This window comes from Canis lupus, chromosome 6 (assembly GCF_048164855.1).
Source record: "Canis lupus baileyi chromosome 6, mCanLup2.hap1, whole genome shotgun sequence".
NCBI lineage: Eukaryota > Metazoa > Chordata > Mammalia > Carnivora > Canidae > Canis > Canis lupus.
This window is the reverse complement of record NC_132843.1, coordinates 11,941,411-11,954,665: the sequence shown is the minus strand read 5'-3', so window position 1 is coordinate 11,954,665 and position 13,255 is coordinate 11,941,411. Positions and strand designations below refer to the sequence as shown.

At 33.8% G+C, this 13,255-nt stretch overlaps 1 protein-coding gene across 10 annotated transcripts in view; it reads left to right on the top strand.

Annotated features, from left to right (window-relative positions):
- The window catches only part of SMCHD1 (structural maintenance of chromosomes flexible hinge domain containing 1), a 146,321-nt gene that overhangs the window by 79,690 nt on the left and 53,376 nt on the right, over positions 1 to 13,255 (top strand). For all 10 annotated transcript variants that reach the window (XR_012032366.1, XR_012032365.1, XR_012032364.1 and 7 more), the window contains exons 27-33: positions 949 to 1,037; positions 1,620 to 1,738; positions 4,691 to 4,858; positions 8,566 to 8,691; positions 10,611 to 10,690; positions 10,923 to 11,080; positions 12,544 to 12,659. Coding sequence is in view for 6 of the 10 variants with exons in the window: in XM_072828948.1 (XP_072685049.1) it covers positions 949 to 1,037; positions 1,620 to 1,738; positions 4,691 to 4,858; positions 8,566 to 8,691; positions 10,611 to 10,690; positions 10,923 to 11,080; positions 12,544 to 12,659 (856 nt within the window). In the remaining 4 variants the exon portion in view is untranslated. The remainder of the gene's footprint in view (positions 1 to 948; positions 1,038 to 1,619; positions 1,739 to 4,690; positions 4,859 to 8,565; positions 8,692 to 10,610; positions 10,691 to 10,922; positions 11,081 to 12,543; positions 12,660 to 13,255) is intronic.

Here is a 13,255-nt window from a genome sequence, read left to right as displayed (position 1 = left end):
TAATTCATCAATCTTTCATCTCTTTGGTTAAATTCAGTCCTGTATTTTACTCTTTTATATACTCTGTGCTTAATTGGCTCTCTGGTATTTGTAAAATCTAGAACTGTCAATAAAGGAAAACCCCTTTAGTGCAAGCAGCAGTGAAAACACCTGTAAATGACAGATGTGAAAAATATAAAAGGTAACAGTATGACCAGTCAATATGTTGTTCACAAGGAAAAATTCTTTCATTTCCTAGTGATGATTTTTAAATCTGAGTCCAGATAGACCTAGTATTACTAAAAGAAAAGGAGAAGACTTATGCAAATATATATAAAAAAAATCTTTCACCCAGACCTGTCAACTCCTTGCTCACCTGTTCCAGTAAGCTCATTCACTGAATTCTTCCATCCATTTTCATAATATTTCCAGGCTCCATATTTGAGATTTTTTTTTTAAGAGAGCATGTATGTAAGACGGGAGGGACAGAGTGAGAGGGAGAGAGAGAATCCCAAGCAGACTCCACACCCAGCACAGAGCCCAATGTGGGGCTTGATCTCACAATCCCGAGATCATGACCCAAGCCGAAGTTAAGAGTTGGTCACTCAACCAACGAGCCATCCACGCACCTCTGAGATAAAATTTTTAGATATGGTACTCTCTACCCGCAGCCTGATCTCTTGATGATGAGTTATTCTTACTGACCTGCCTTTTCTTTCTCAGTTCCCTTTTCATAATTCCTTTTAATCTCGCATAGATGTTACGATTTATCACTTCTTTGCAAGCTGTCTTTTCTCTATTTCTGTTTGGGTTAATAGTGATCTATAAATTGAGATATTTGGAGGAGTGTTGTATTTAAGTTTTAGAAACCAAGTGTTAAATATATATATGTTATTCTTTAGCATATTGAAACTAATTGTTCTCTACAGTCAGTGGCATAACTAATTTTAACTTGTTAACTAATTTCAGACCGCTTCCTGATGAACCTAAACATCTAAAATGTGAATTAAAAGGAGGAAAAACAGTACAGATGGGCCAAGAGCTTCAAGGAGAAATAGGTTAGTATGGTCTGCTTTTTTTCTTTAAAATACTTACGTAATATGTGGTTATATTTATGTTTTGGCATACACGATCTGAAAGGAAAACCTTAGTTTTATATGTATCTATTGGTTCAAAATCCATTGTTGGAAAAGATTGCTGTATTTTCATGGTCTTTGCCTAGGCCGACATAACTATGAAATCAGTTTGACAAAAATAGTTTCGTGGGAAAATGCTGGCTTTTGTTAGAAATAATAATAGTTAATATTAAAAGTGCAAAGTAAATGTATCAGTGGAGTCCTAGATTTTTCTTATATCTAGAATATTACATAATACTAAGTTATTTTCTTCAAATATTGATGGTGAAGAATCTGATTAACACCATATTAAATATATAAATATACTTAAGTAGATTCTTGGTTTTATTTTTTGGTGGTTATTATAAAAGAAGCAGGTATGATTACTTTTTATAAAATAATACATAAGAGAACAATGTTAGTGGTTTTCTAAGCATAATTTTCAGTATATAAATGTATTTATAGACATTTATATCTTTTATTAAAAGATAAAAGTTTGATTTTAAACTTTTCTTTTTTATATAGTTGTAATAGTTACAGATCAGTATGGAAATCAGATTCAAGCATTTTCACCAAGTTCTTTATCTGCCTTGGGAATTGCTGGGATTGGACTTGATAGCTCTCATTTGAAAACTACCTTTCAGGTATGGCTGCTTTTCATAGCAGTTGGCTTAGACCATTGGTTTACAATTAACAAAATTTGGGAAAAACTAAAATAAAAGAAGTTTGATTTTGGTGTTTACAATGCAAAATCATTAAAGGCATTAAAAAAGATTTTGTAATGACAAACTTTAAACTCAAAAAATAGAATAGCAGAAGGAATTCTGTGTTCCTATCACTCAGCCTCAATAATCATCACTTTCCCCATTACCATATCATTTTGAAGCAAATTCCACACATGATATCATTTTATCTCTAAATATTTTCATGTGTATATAGAGGTAGTTTTTCATGATTAGTAAAATTTCTTAGTGCTTACGTCCTGCATTAAATAGGAGGCTGGGGAAAAAACTAATTGGGCAAATTTGCAACTGTGGAGTTGAGATTAGCTTGAAAAATAAGAACGAAAGTGGAATTATTTCTTTAAAACATGCAAGCAAACATGATGTATTCTGTTTGGAGAGATCGAAGACAAATTTTTTTGGGGAAAAAAAAAAGATGTCTTTTGAGTTGGGCCTTTAAGGAACCTGTCAGGCCAGAGAAGGTGAGAGAGGAGGAAGGAATTCTAAGGCCAAATAAAGTTGAATCCATTCAGAGCACTTAATGCTTTTTTAAAACTCTTTATTCCTTTTAGAGCCTCCATTACATTTTTAACTTGACAAAATAATCACAAGAGTAGCCTCTTTGTTGCCCTTCCTTACTAGAGTTTCTTTTTTCACTAATATGTTCGACACAACTCACTGTATCTTAGCAATGCTGAAGAACTTTTCATGATATTTTGTCTACTTTACAAAGGTAAAGTTTAGTGTCTGACTTTCAGGTTCTTCTGTTATTTATCTTCATCCCATGTATATCTGAAATTAGAAGATAACTATGTTTCTGCTGTTATACATGAACAATCTCTATACATAGACACCCAACCTTGCATTCAGTAATTTCTCCTAAATTGTAAACTGCCTTCCTATATCTTCAATCTTCCCCATCTGTTCGAGTCCCATCAGGATGTAAACATGCTGTCATATCTCACATCTTAAAAAACAAATTGCCACCCTCCTTTCCCCCTCATACTGACCAAAACGTCCTTTGGCCCTAATGCTTTGTCCATCTATTGCTCTATTTCTCTTCTTTCTATAGTATAACTCCTTAGAAGGGTTGTATGTATTTTGTTTTCACATTTTTTTCTGTCATTGTGAATTTCCCATTCTCATTTTATGCCACCTATCAGATCTGTCAGCATTTAATGCTGTTAATATAGACTTTCATCTCCCCAGTATGGCCTAAAATATCTAAGGTATTACACTGAAGCATAATCTCACACCTTTCTCCTCCCATAGCTCATTATTCTTTAGTCAAGGTGACTTACTTTCTTCATGTTGTCATTTTACAACTGGTATATACTATCTTGACTCACTTTCAGTCTCTGCAGAAGAAATGGAGCCTTCTGTTTTAAAACTAGTTTTTTAAAAAATAGTGGTTTGGATGGGGGGGAGTAAGTAGTTTTAAGATGTCACCATTTCTTCAAATTATTTCTGCATTTACATAAAATGTACTGCTATTCTAAAGTACGTTCCTTTGATAATTTCAGAATTAGACCTTAAAAAGCGCCTTTCACAGTTTTATACTTAATTCTATTTGGACTCATCTACAATTTGTAAATGCATATACAAATTTCATCTTTAAGATTTTCCAGAAGTAAAGGGGATCCTTGGGTGGCTCCACGGTTTAGCACCTGCCTTTGGCCCAGGGCATGTTCCTGGAATCCTGGGATCGAGTCCCACATTGGACTTCTTGCATGGAGCCTGCTTCTCCCTCTGCCTGTGTCTCTACCTATCTCTCTCTCTTTCTGTGTCTCTCATGAATAAGTAAATAAAATCTTAAAAAAAAAAAAAAAAAAAAAAGATTGGAAGTAAAACTGAAATAACCTCGAAGAGGGCTTAAACAAGAAATCATATCTTTGAAAGGGCTTTTGGTGTTTCAGTAATAAGTGTGGAATTCTAGGTTAGACTTTACATATTTTCAGCTTTCAGTATGTTTTATTAATGAATATTTGTTTTCCAAATACTGAAAAGTTCTGTGCTCATTGGGATTTGGGTAGAAATTAATTTTAATTATTTTTGCCATCTCTTTGTACAGAAAATATTGTACAAACAGTTGTTTGAGAATGTAAAACATGAAATTTTAAATCTGATTTTTAAAAATCTGATGGAATAGATTTGTACTCAGAAATTTAAGATGACAAAGTTAGTAATGGTCATTGTTAAAATATGAATGGTATAGTTCTCCTGCCAGTATGGAATTAGTTTTTATCATTCAATCACATTGCAGAAATTATAGGGTAGTTTCATTGATTCTCATTAACATGATGTGAACCAGCGATTGAGCAGTAACAAATCAAAGCCCCTACCTTCTTGGAGATCACTTTATAATGGGAAGAGCACACAGCAGGTAAGAAGTGAGTGATAAGAAAAATAAAATGGGGTAATGAAAACAGTGCCATTATGTGGGGTGGTCAGAGAAGACCCTCTAATCATGGTAACCTGTATGAGAGATAAAAAGAAAGGTCATGTAGGTTGGTAAAGAATTTTGCAAATAGTAGGAAAGAACAACTGCAAAGGGTATTAAACCAGCATATGCTACTTGGGGAATAAAAAGACCATATAAATAAGAAGGACATTAGAAAAATATAAGGTGAAAGGACATAGCCAGAACCTTTTAGATCTCTCCCTCACAAAAAAGAAATTCAGTTTCACTTCTCAAGGAAATGAATTTCATAGTGTGCCAGTATTGGTATGTGTCCAAGGTATTTGTCATTGTTTTATGCAGAAATATATCTATATGCATATTGGTAAATTACATAATTTTCTTTTTTTCTTTCTTTTTTTTTTTTTAATTAAGCATAATATCCTATCTTTTCTCAACCTACTTTTCTTCACTAGGAAAATACACAAAGTATAAGTGTAAAAGGCATCAAATTTATTCCAGGCCCTCCTGGAAATAAGGATCTTTGTTTTACTTGGCGTGAATTTTCTGACTTTATTCGAGTGCAGCTAATTTCTGGACCACCAGCAAAAGTTCTCCTTATAGACTGGCCAGAATTAAAGGAGGTAAGTAACTCTCTGCCTTGATTAAAAATTTATTATCACATGGCTTATTACTTTCAGATTGTCAGTGGATCAGCATAGATATATTTTATTGTCAAAGTAATAACATAGCAATAGTAATAATAACAAAAGGACAAAATAATATTATTCTGAATACTTCATTAGTTAATTCATCACTTGTGTTCTCATTTGTTAAAAAATAGTGTAATACTTATGAATACTATGTAATGTGCAGAATTGTTGATCACTAGATTGCATACCTGAAACCAGTGTAACACTGTATGATAATTTTACTGGAATTCTAAGTTTATTTTATTTTTTATTTTTCTTAAAGACTTTATTTATTTATTAATGAAAGACACAGAGGGAGAGAGGCAGAGACATAGGCAGCAAGAGAAGCAGGCTCCATGCAGGAAGCCTGATGTGGGACTCAATCCTGGGACTTCAGGATCATGCCCTGGGCCGAAGGCAGGCGCTCAACTGCTGAGCCACCCAGGGACCCCTGGAATTCTAATTTTAAAAAAATTTTTTTTTAAATATTGTAATTCACACCTTTAAAATTTTACTGCAGAAATTTATAAATCTGTAAAAGTGAAAATAGCATAATGAACCCCCAGTTTCAACAGTCACTATTTTTTCCCAATTTTGTTTCATTATTCTGTCTTACTATCTTAAATGTTTGCTCTGGAGTTTGAGAAGTATGCCTTTCTATGCAGGTAGTTAAATCTTAAATACTGATTATGCAAATGTCTGTTAAATGTGTTGAATTTTTAACAAATGTTTAGAATTCCGATTTTAAAAAGTTTAGATTTTGGTATTTGTTTTTGGTCTAACAGGGCCTTTACCTGTTGGTATGAAAGCTTACATTATTTTCTAAAGGGAAATGAGCTTATATCACCATGGTAATGAATGAAATTATGCTATTAAAGGAGAGGATCATCTAAGAAAAGTTTACATTACCTGTGCCCTAGTTTGAGATTGCCCTTTTTGATTTGTGAGTTTAAAATAACAAGTGATGACAGTGAGCATTAAGAATTTTTTTCTGTGATATTGTGTCGACTGAAGAGTTTTACTGAAAAGCCAGTGCATTTATTTTTATCTAGGAGCATTTATACTACATAAATTAATATGTTCTTTGTGCCCAGTAATGTCAATAAAGGATTTGTTTATTATGTTATGAAATAATTTTTTACCTTTGAGGTGGAAAAATGTTGGCATGTCCATCTTTTAATATGATTTTGTGTTGAGGAATGTCAAAAATAATGATAGCTTAACTCAAATTTCTTAAAAGATTAATTTGTAGACCGTAGAAATCCAGAAATTTTTAAGACAAACCAATTTCTTGTTCTGTCACAGATATATATATGTAGATAAGGCTATAAAAGTAATCATTGAATATCTCATCTTCCTAAAATTTCCTAATTAATTCTTGACCCACTTTCCCCCTAAGCAGGATGTGAAGTGGAAAAGGGGAACTGATTTGCCAACTAGCTGATAAATAGACAAAAATATACATAAATGTTATATATTTTTCTCATTTAACCCTAACATGATGTATTATTATCATTCTTATTTTATAAATGAAGAAACTGAAATCCTGAAACATTAAATTCCATGCCAATACTAAAAAGTGGCAGAGGGCAGATTTGTATTTATGAACATTCGATTTCGGATACTAGCTTTTTCCACTTTTTCCCAGATAACTTTATGACTAAAAGTGTGGACTATAAGCTATTTTTAAAGAATATTCTTGGGCAGTCCCAGTGGCCCAGCAGTTTAGTGCCGCCTTCAGCCCAGGGCATGGTCCTGGAGACCTGGGATCGAATCCCACGTCAGGCGCCCTGCGTGGAGCCTGCTTCTCCCTCTGCCTTGTCTCTGCCTCTCTCTCTCTCTCTCTCTCTCTCTGTCTCTCTGTCTCTCATGAATAAATAAATAAAATCTTTTAAAAAAAAAGAATATTCTTTAAAATTAGTCACTATTTGATGTATAGACAATTAATATGATTATGAATAAAGTACCACAGGGCAGCCTGGGTGGTTCAGTGGTTTGGTGCTTGCCTTCGGCCTGGGGCATGATCCTGGAGACCTGGGATCAAGTCCAGCATTGGGCTGTCTACATGGAGCCTGCTTCTCCCTCTGCTTGTGTCTCTGCCTTTCTCTCTGGATCTCTCATGAATAAATAAATAAACTTAAAAAAAAAAAAAAGGAATAAAGTACCAGGATATGTTTGCATTTGGAAACTGTCATCAGTTTTTTTTTTTAATTTGGGCTTTTATTTATTTATTTTTTTTTAATTTACTTATGATAGTCACAGAGAGAGAGAGAGAGAGGCAGAGACACAGGCAGAGGGAGAAGCAGGCTCCATGCACTGGGAGCCCGATGTGGGATTCGATCCCGGGTCTCCAGGATCGCGCCCTGGGCCAAAGGCAGGCGCTAAACTGCTGCGCCGCCCAGGGATCCCTAATTTGGGCTTTTAATAAACTTTGGCAGATGGAATATAGTCAAGCATTTTAACCAAACTAGTCTCAAAGGCATCTTTTTTTTTTTTTTTTTTTTTTTTTATGATAGTCACACAGAGAGAGAGAGAGAGAGAGAGGGGCAGAGACATAGGCAGAGGGAGAAGCAGGCTCCATGCACCGGAAGCCCGACGTGGGATTCGATCCCGGATCTCCAGGATCACGCCCTGGGCCAAAGGCAGGCGCTAAACCGCTGCGCCACCCAGGGATCCCTCAAAGGCATCTTTTTTTAAAAAAAAATTAAGTTCTGCCTGAAACAGATTATTAATTTTTTTCCCACTTCTAGCAACCTCCTAATGTTACTTGTTAACCAACAACCTCCCTGTGATTGGAGAAAACACAGGGATCATTATTGACAGGAGATGATAAATCAGCTTTACTTTATCACTAGTTTGTTCTCTCCCATCTTCTTTTTTTTTTTTTTTAACTTTTAAAATCTGACATATTAGACTGGAACTTTATCAGGTTTCTCACTGAACAATGTGTTTCCTTTGATATGTTCAGTATTACTAGGTCAACAGGCAAATTCCCAGCATTACACAAGCCTCACATAAAGGAGGGAAAAAGCAGGAAGTATTTTAAACCAATAAGACTGTAGATTATCAGTGACTAGTCCTATTTAAGGAGCACTAGAAAGCTGTGTATTACTGCTTCATGTAGAATGGCAGAGTACTGACAATTGACAGAGGAGCTAAACTATAACAGCCAGTACTACATCTGAGAACCTAAGATAGGCTTTTATTTCCATTAAAGTCATTCTAATAAATAACTTAGGAATGTGTTAAAAGCCAGTAATGTTGGATGCCTGGGTGGCTAAGTGTTTGAGCTTCTGCCTTTGGCTCAGGTCCTGATCCCGGGGTCCTGGGATTGTGTCCCACATCAGGCTTCCTGCAGTGAACCTGCATCTCCCTCTACCTCTCTGTGTCTTTCATGAGTGAGTAAATAAAATCTTTAAAAAAAAAAAAAAAAAGCCAGTAATGTCAAATGCTGTTTTTTCTTTATTATATTGATAATTTCTATAGGAAGATGATCACTTGTGACATATAATTTGACTTTCAAAAGTTTAATTGATGACAGAAGCCACTTGTGACTAGAACAGAGATAAAAGTTAATCATTTAACATGTGTACAAGTAGTAATTACATTGTTTGGCACATATGTTTTAGTGCTTCTTAAAATACTTATATCTATTTTAGTCCATTCCAGTGATAAATGGAAGAGAATTACAGAATCCTCTCATTGTTCAGCTTTGTGATCAGTGGGATAATCCAGCACCTGTATCACAAGTTAAAATAAGTCTCATAAAAGCTAACAATTTAAAGGTAGGTTTTAAATATCCGTTACATAATTTTCTTCTACTTAAAATTTTGAGTTTTATTGTTATGATAGTGTTATTAGATGTCATATTTTTAAAAATATAGCCTTATATAACCTTTATTATTATTGTTTAGTTTAAATCAAAGATTTTTGATAATTATTTTGAGGAAGTAAAGTTTTTATCTTGGAAGCAATGTAACAAGGGGCAACATTCTATAGTTATGATTGAGTGGTTATTACATAATAATAATATTTGAATTTCAGAATAGGATAAATAGATAACTCACCTGAGAAGGTGAGTAAGGCAAATAGAATGACCTGCAGTATGGGTTAAGGAACAAGTAATATTCAAAAACCTTACAAGCTGAGTCGTGTGAGTACCTGTCCTCTACATACTTACGGAGAGCTACCAGGGCCTGGGCATAGCTGGTACACTGATACCAAGTTGTATTTCTAGGGTATGGGGCAAGCATAAATATGGCCTTGTAACATTTGGGGGGTAAACATAGTGCTTGATACCAAGAAGTCCAAGATTAGGTACCACCTATTTGCATGAGCCATGGGATAGCCAGTTGTTTAGGTTCTGGTGGGCACTTCGCCTACTACAGAGTTGGAGGGCCCCCCATGAGGAAAAATAGGTGAAGCTGCCAGCTGCAAAGTTGTATTTTGACACAGACCCTCCTGTTGAAGAAAATTAATTTGTCCCAGTCAGGTTGTTACCCAGCAACATGGAAAGTTCCTGGGGTTATATTCAGCTGGGTTTAAGTATCCCTCTATAAACATTTTATAATTTTATTGGATGAAAACAGTTGATATTATGTAAATATTCAGTTCTCCATTAATTAGTTCAATAAGAATGCTAAGAGATTTCCAGGACCTGACAAGTTGATCTTCTATATCATTTGGAAGATTAAAGTGCCAAGAATGGCTTGTGATCCACATGAACTTATTTTCATAGTAAAATTCTTAAAGACTGTTTAAAGAGACTATGATATTGCTTGCTATACAACCTAAAATAGAAGCCTTGCTTTAGAAAAATGAGTTGAGAGTGGATCAGAGAGTAAATGAGATGGGTACAAATACAGGATTTTATTCTGTCATTTTGATATTCCTTCTCATTTTTGTGTAACTATTGCCTTTTTTGTTTGCATGTACCATAATTACCTAATTTTTAGGTTCCATTAAGCAGAAATAGGAATTAGGGCTTAGGAAAGAGTCTGATACTCTGCTACAACAGTTTACAAATTCACTTTTATTCTTAATATTTGCTTCTAGAAGAGAAACTGATTATTTTTTTGCCACAAATAAGAATATTATTTTAGTTTCTAGAGAAGCATTTGTAGAAAGCTGAGAGATTTTTCTAACCAATGATTAGTACCATTGATTCTTAGTCATTTGAAAGTAAACTTTGGTCATCACTGAGAGAGTCATAACTGCAACAGATACAAGAAGCACATCTGAGTAAACAGCGAGAAAGATGAAATAACAGTATATAGTATTACATACTATTATACTGTAGTATAATAGTAGTATTACGATGCCTTGGCTTAAACATGTATTTATGTTTATTTCACCTGTGCCATTCTCTTCAACCCCCAGTTTTGGAATATGCCTTCAGTGTTTATATAACCAAACTTCACTTGAAATATGAATGTTATTGAAACAGTGAACATTGAATTCTGCAACTTAATAACAGAAATACACTAAATTGTAGTTTAATCGGTAAAGATAAGTGATTATTGTCCTTTGGGTTATGTAATTATGTACCACGTTATTTCTACTAGTTCAGATTAGGACATTAAAGATTTTAAAAGTGTGTGCAAATGAAACTTTTAAAATAGTAATGGAGGAAAGGAACATTGTAATAGAGGAAAATAATTTGATCTCTAGAATTTTCTAATTTACTGTTTTGTTTTGTTTTTAGCTCACGCCTTCAAATCAACAGCATAAAACAGATGAAAGGGGCAGGGCTAATTTGGGAGTGTTCAGTGTTTATGCCCCTAGGTAAGAACCAAAAATTTGATAGTTGTTAGTATTATAGAGATTGATGTTTCTTATTCCTTGTTAAGGTTAAGAGTAATAATTAGCCTTCTATTTAGTGGAAGGAGATGGAACTAAACAGGAATAAAGAGGTTTTTTAAATGAGTTAAACTTTGTGTAAATTGTCTCAGAATTTTTAAGTTCTAACTAATGTAATTTGAACCCTTTGTCTGTTTTTTTCCCCTCTCCCTGTTAGAGGAGAACATATGATGCATGTTAGAGCCATCTATAACAAGAATATCATAGAAGGACCTATAATTAAGTTAATGATTCTTCCAGACCCTGAAAAACCTATTCGTCTCAATGTTAAATATGACAAAGATGCTTCCTTTCTAGCAGGGGGTATTTTCACTGGTGAGTAAGTGACAAATTTCAAATAAATTTGTAATGATAATTTGCTTTTTACATTAAAGGAATAAGTTATCTTCTATGTTAGGCATGATAAAAAAAAAAACAAAAAACAAGCCTGTGATAGTCTTTTAAATGGCAAAGAAAGTACGTTTGTCTTAGTTTTGTTTTCTTTCATCTCTGTGTCCTATATTCATTCCCCTTAATGGTTAAGAATAAACTGAAAGTTTCTACATAAACTGAGAGCCTGTTGTAATTGAGTTTGTAAATGTTCATTCACTGGATTTGAAGCTCTGCAAAAGTTCTGCCATTTAGCAATGGCAAGAAATATGGGGGCTCTACTAAATAGGTTGTAATGTCATCTTCAACCAAATAATTAGAACTAGGATTGCTTAACTTAATTTGAAAATACATCACATCAGAATTTATGATTAAAGATGCTCTAGAACAAATTGGGCTCTTAGACCTCAATGGAAATTGTCATATTCATTATTGGAACTGTCTAATGCAAGAGACTCTTAAGCAAATAATTTCAGTGGAGTGCGGCAGGTGCCAAGTCAATAGGAAATGGTATTTATTACCATTACCATTGAAGACCTCTGTTTTCTTGAATGGATAAATTCCTATACATAATTATAAAGAATAGAAACAAGCAGAGCAAAACATTTAGAATAGAAAATTAATCATTTTTAATAAGTTACATATATACAACTTTTATAATCATAATTATGAATCTGTTTTGGGTGATAAGACCTATTTCCTGTGATTAAAAAAGTAAATCTATCATATGGGTACCAAATGAATGATAAACATAAGGGGAATACTATATGTAATAATAGTTTAGCTACCCTATGCTATTAAAAATCATGAGAGAGGGACGCCAAGGTGGCTCAGTTGTTGAGTGTCTGCCTTTGGTGGCTCAGGGTGTGATCCCGGAATCCCGGGATTGAGTCCCCTATCGGGGTCCCTACATGGAGCCTGCTTCCCCTCCCTCTGCCTGTCTCTGTCTCTGTCTGTCTGTCTGTCTCTCTCTCTCTCTCTCTGTATCTCTCGTGAATAAATAAATAAAATCTTTTTAAAAAAATCATGAGAGAAAATAAACACTATATTCCCAAAATATATAAAGCATAAGGATTTATGACCAGTTGCCTTAAACCTAGGTTTAATATGAGTATCCAGTCTAACCTTTGGTCTTGCCTAGTAATTTTATAGCATTACAGACTGAAAATAAGACAATGGACTAGTAATAGCAAAGATGTATGTGTTACATTTCTGGAGGAGACTTAGCACTAGAGAGAGTTGTCTGTTTTGATTAGTACATTTTTATAGACATGATTGGGGAATGCTGATTGTTTTCTTCAGAATTTCATTATTAATATTTAAACAAGATATATAGTTTAAGACATAGAGTTATTTAACCAAATCCATTAAATGGACTAGAAAATAATTTTTAATATTCATCATGACAGATTTTATGATTACTGTTATTTCTGAAGATGACAGTATCATTAAAAATATTAATCCAGCACGTATCTCCATGAAAATGTGGCAGCTGTCTAACAGTGGGAACCGACCACCAGCAAATGTGAGTTCTGGAAAGCATTATCAAAGTTTAAACTAGCTCTTACATTTAACTTAAAATTAAATGTACTTAAAATTAAATATACTAGAGAACTAGACATTAACCTGCATCATCACTTGAGATTTTAAAAATATATCAGTATGTCTCAAAATTAAGTGTTGGTGCCTTTCGAAAAAAGCAGCCTACATTGTGATATTTCTTAAACTTTTAAGCTATATTACACTTTAAAATTATCTGAAGGACAGTGGCATAGGGCAAAAAGCCATTGAATACCACTAAGAGATAATATTGACAATGAGATAGTAAAGAGATATGATTGATACACTTGCAGGATAGAGAAGGGGGGTGGAGTGATGAGAACAGTTTGAGGTCTAAAAGAGCACAGTCCAAAAGAAATATAATACAAGTCCCACATGATATTTATATTTTTCTAGTTACAACATTAAAAATGTAAAAAGAAAAATTTTAATTTAATTTTAACCTAACATCAAATTACTATTTCAGTGTATACTCAGTTTTTAAAATTTATTAATGAGATTTTACATCCATATATGTTACTAATTCTTTGAAATTTCCTGTGTATTTTATGCTTGTACCCA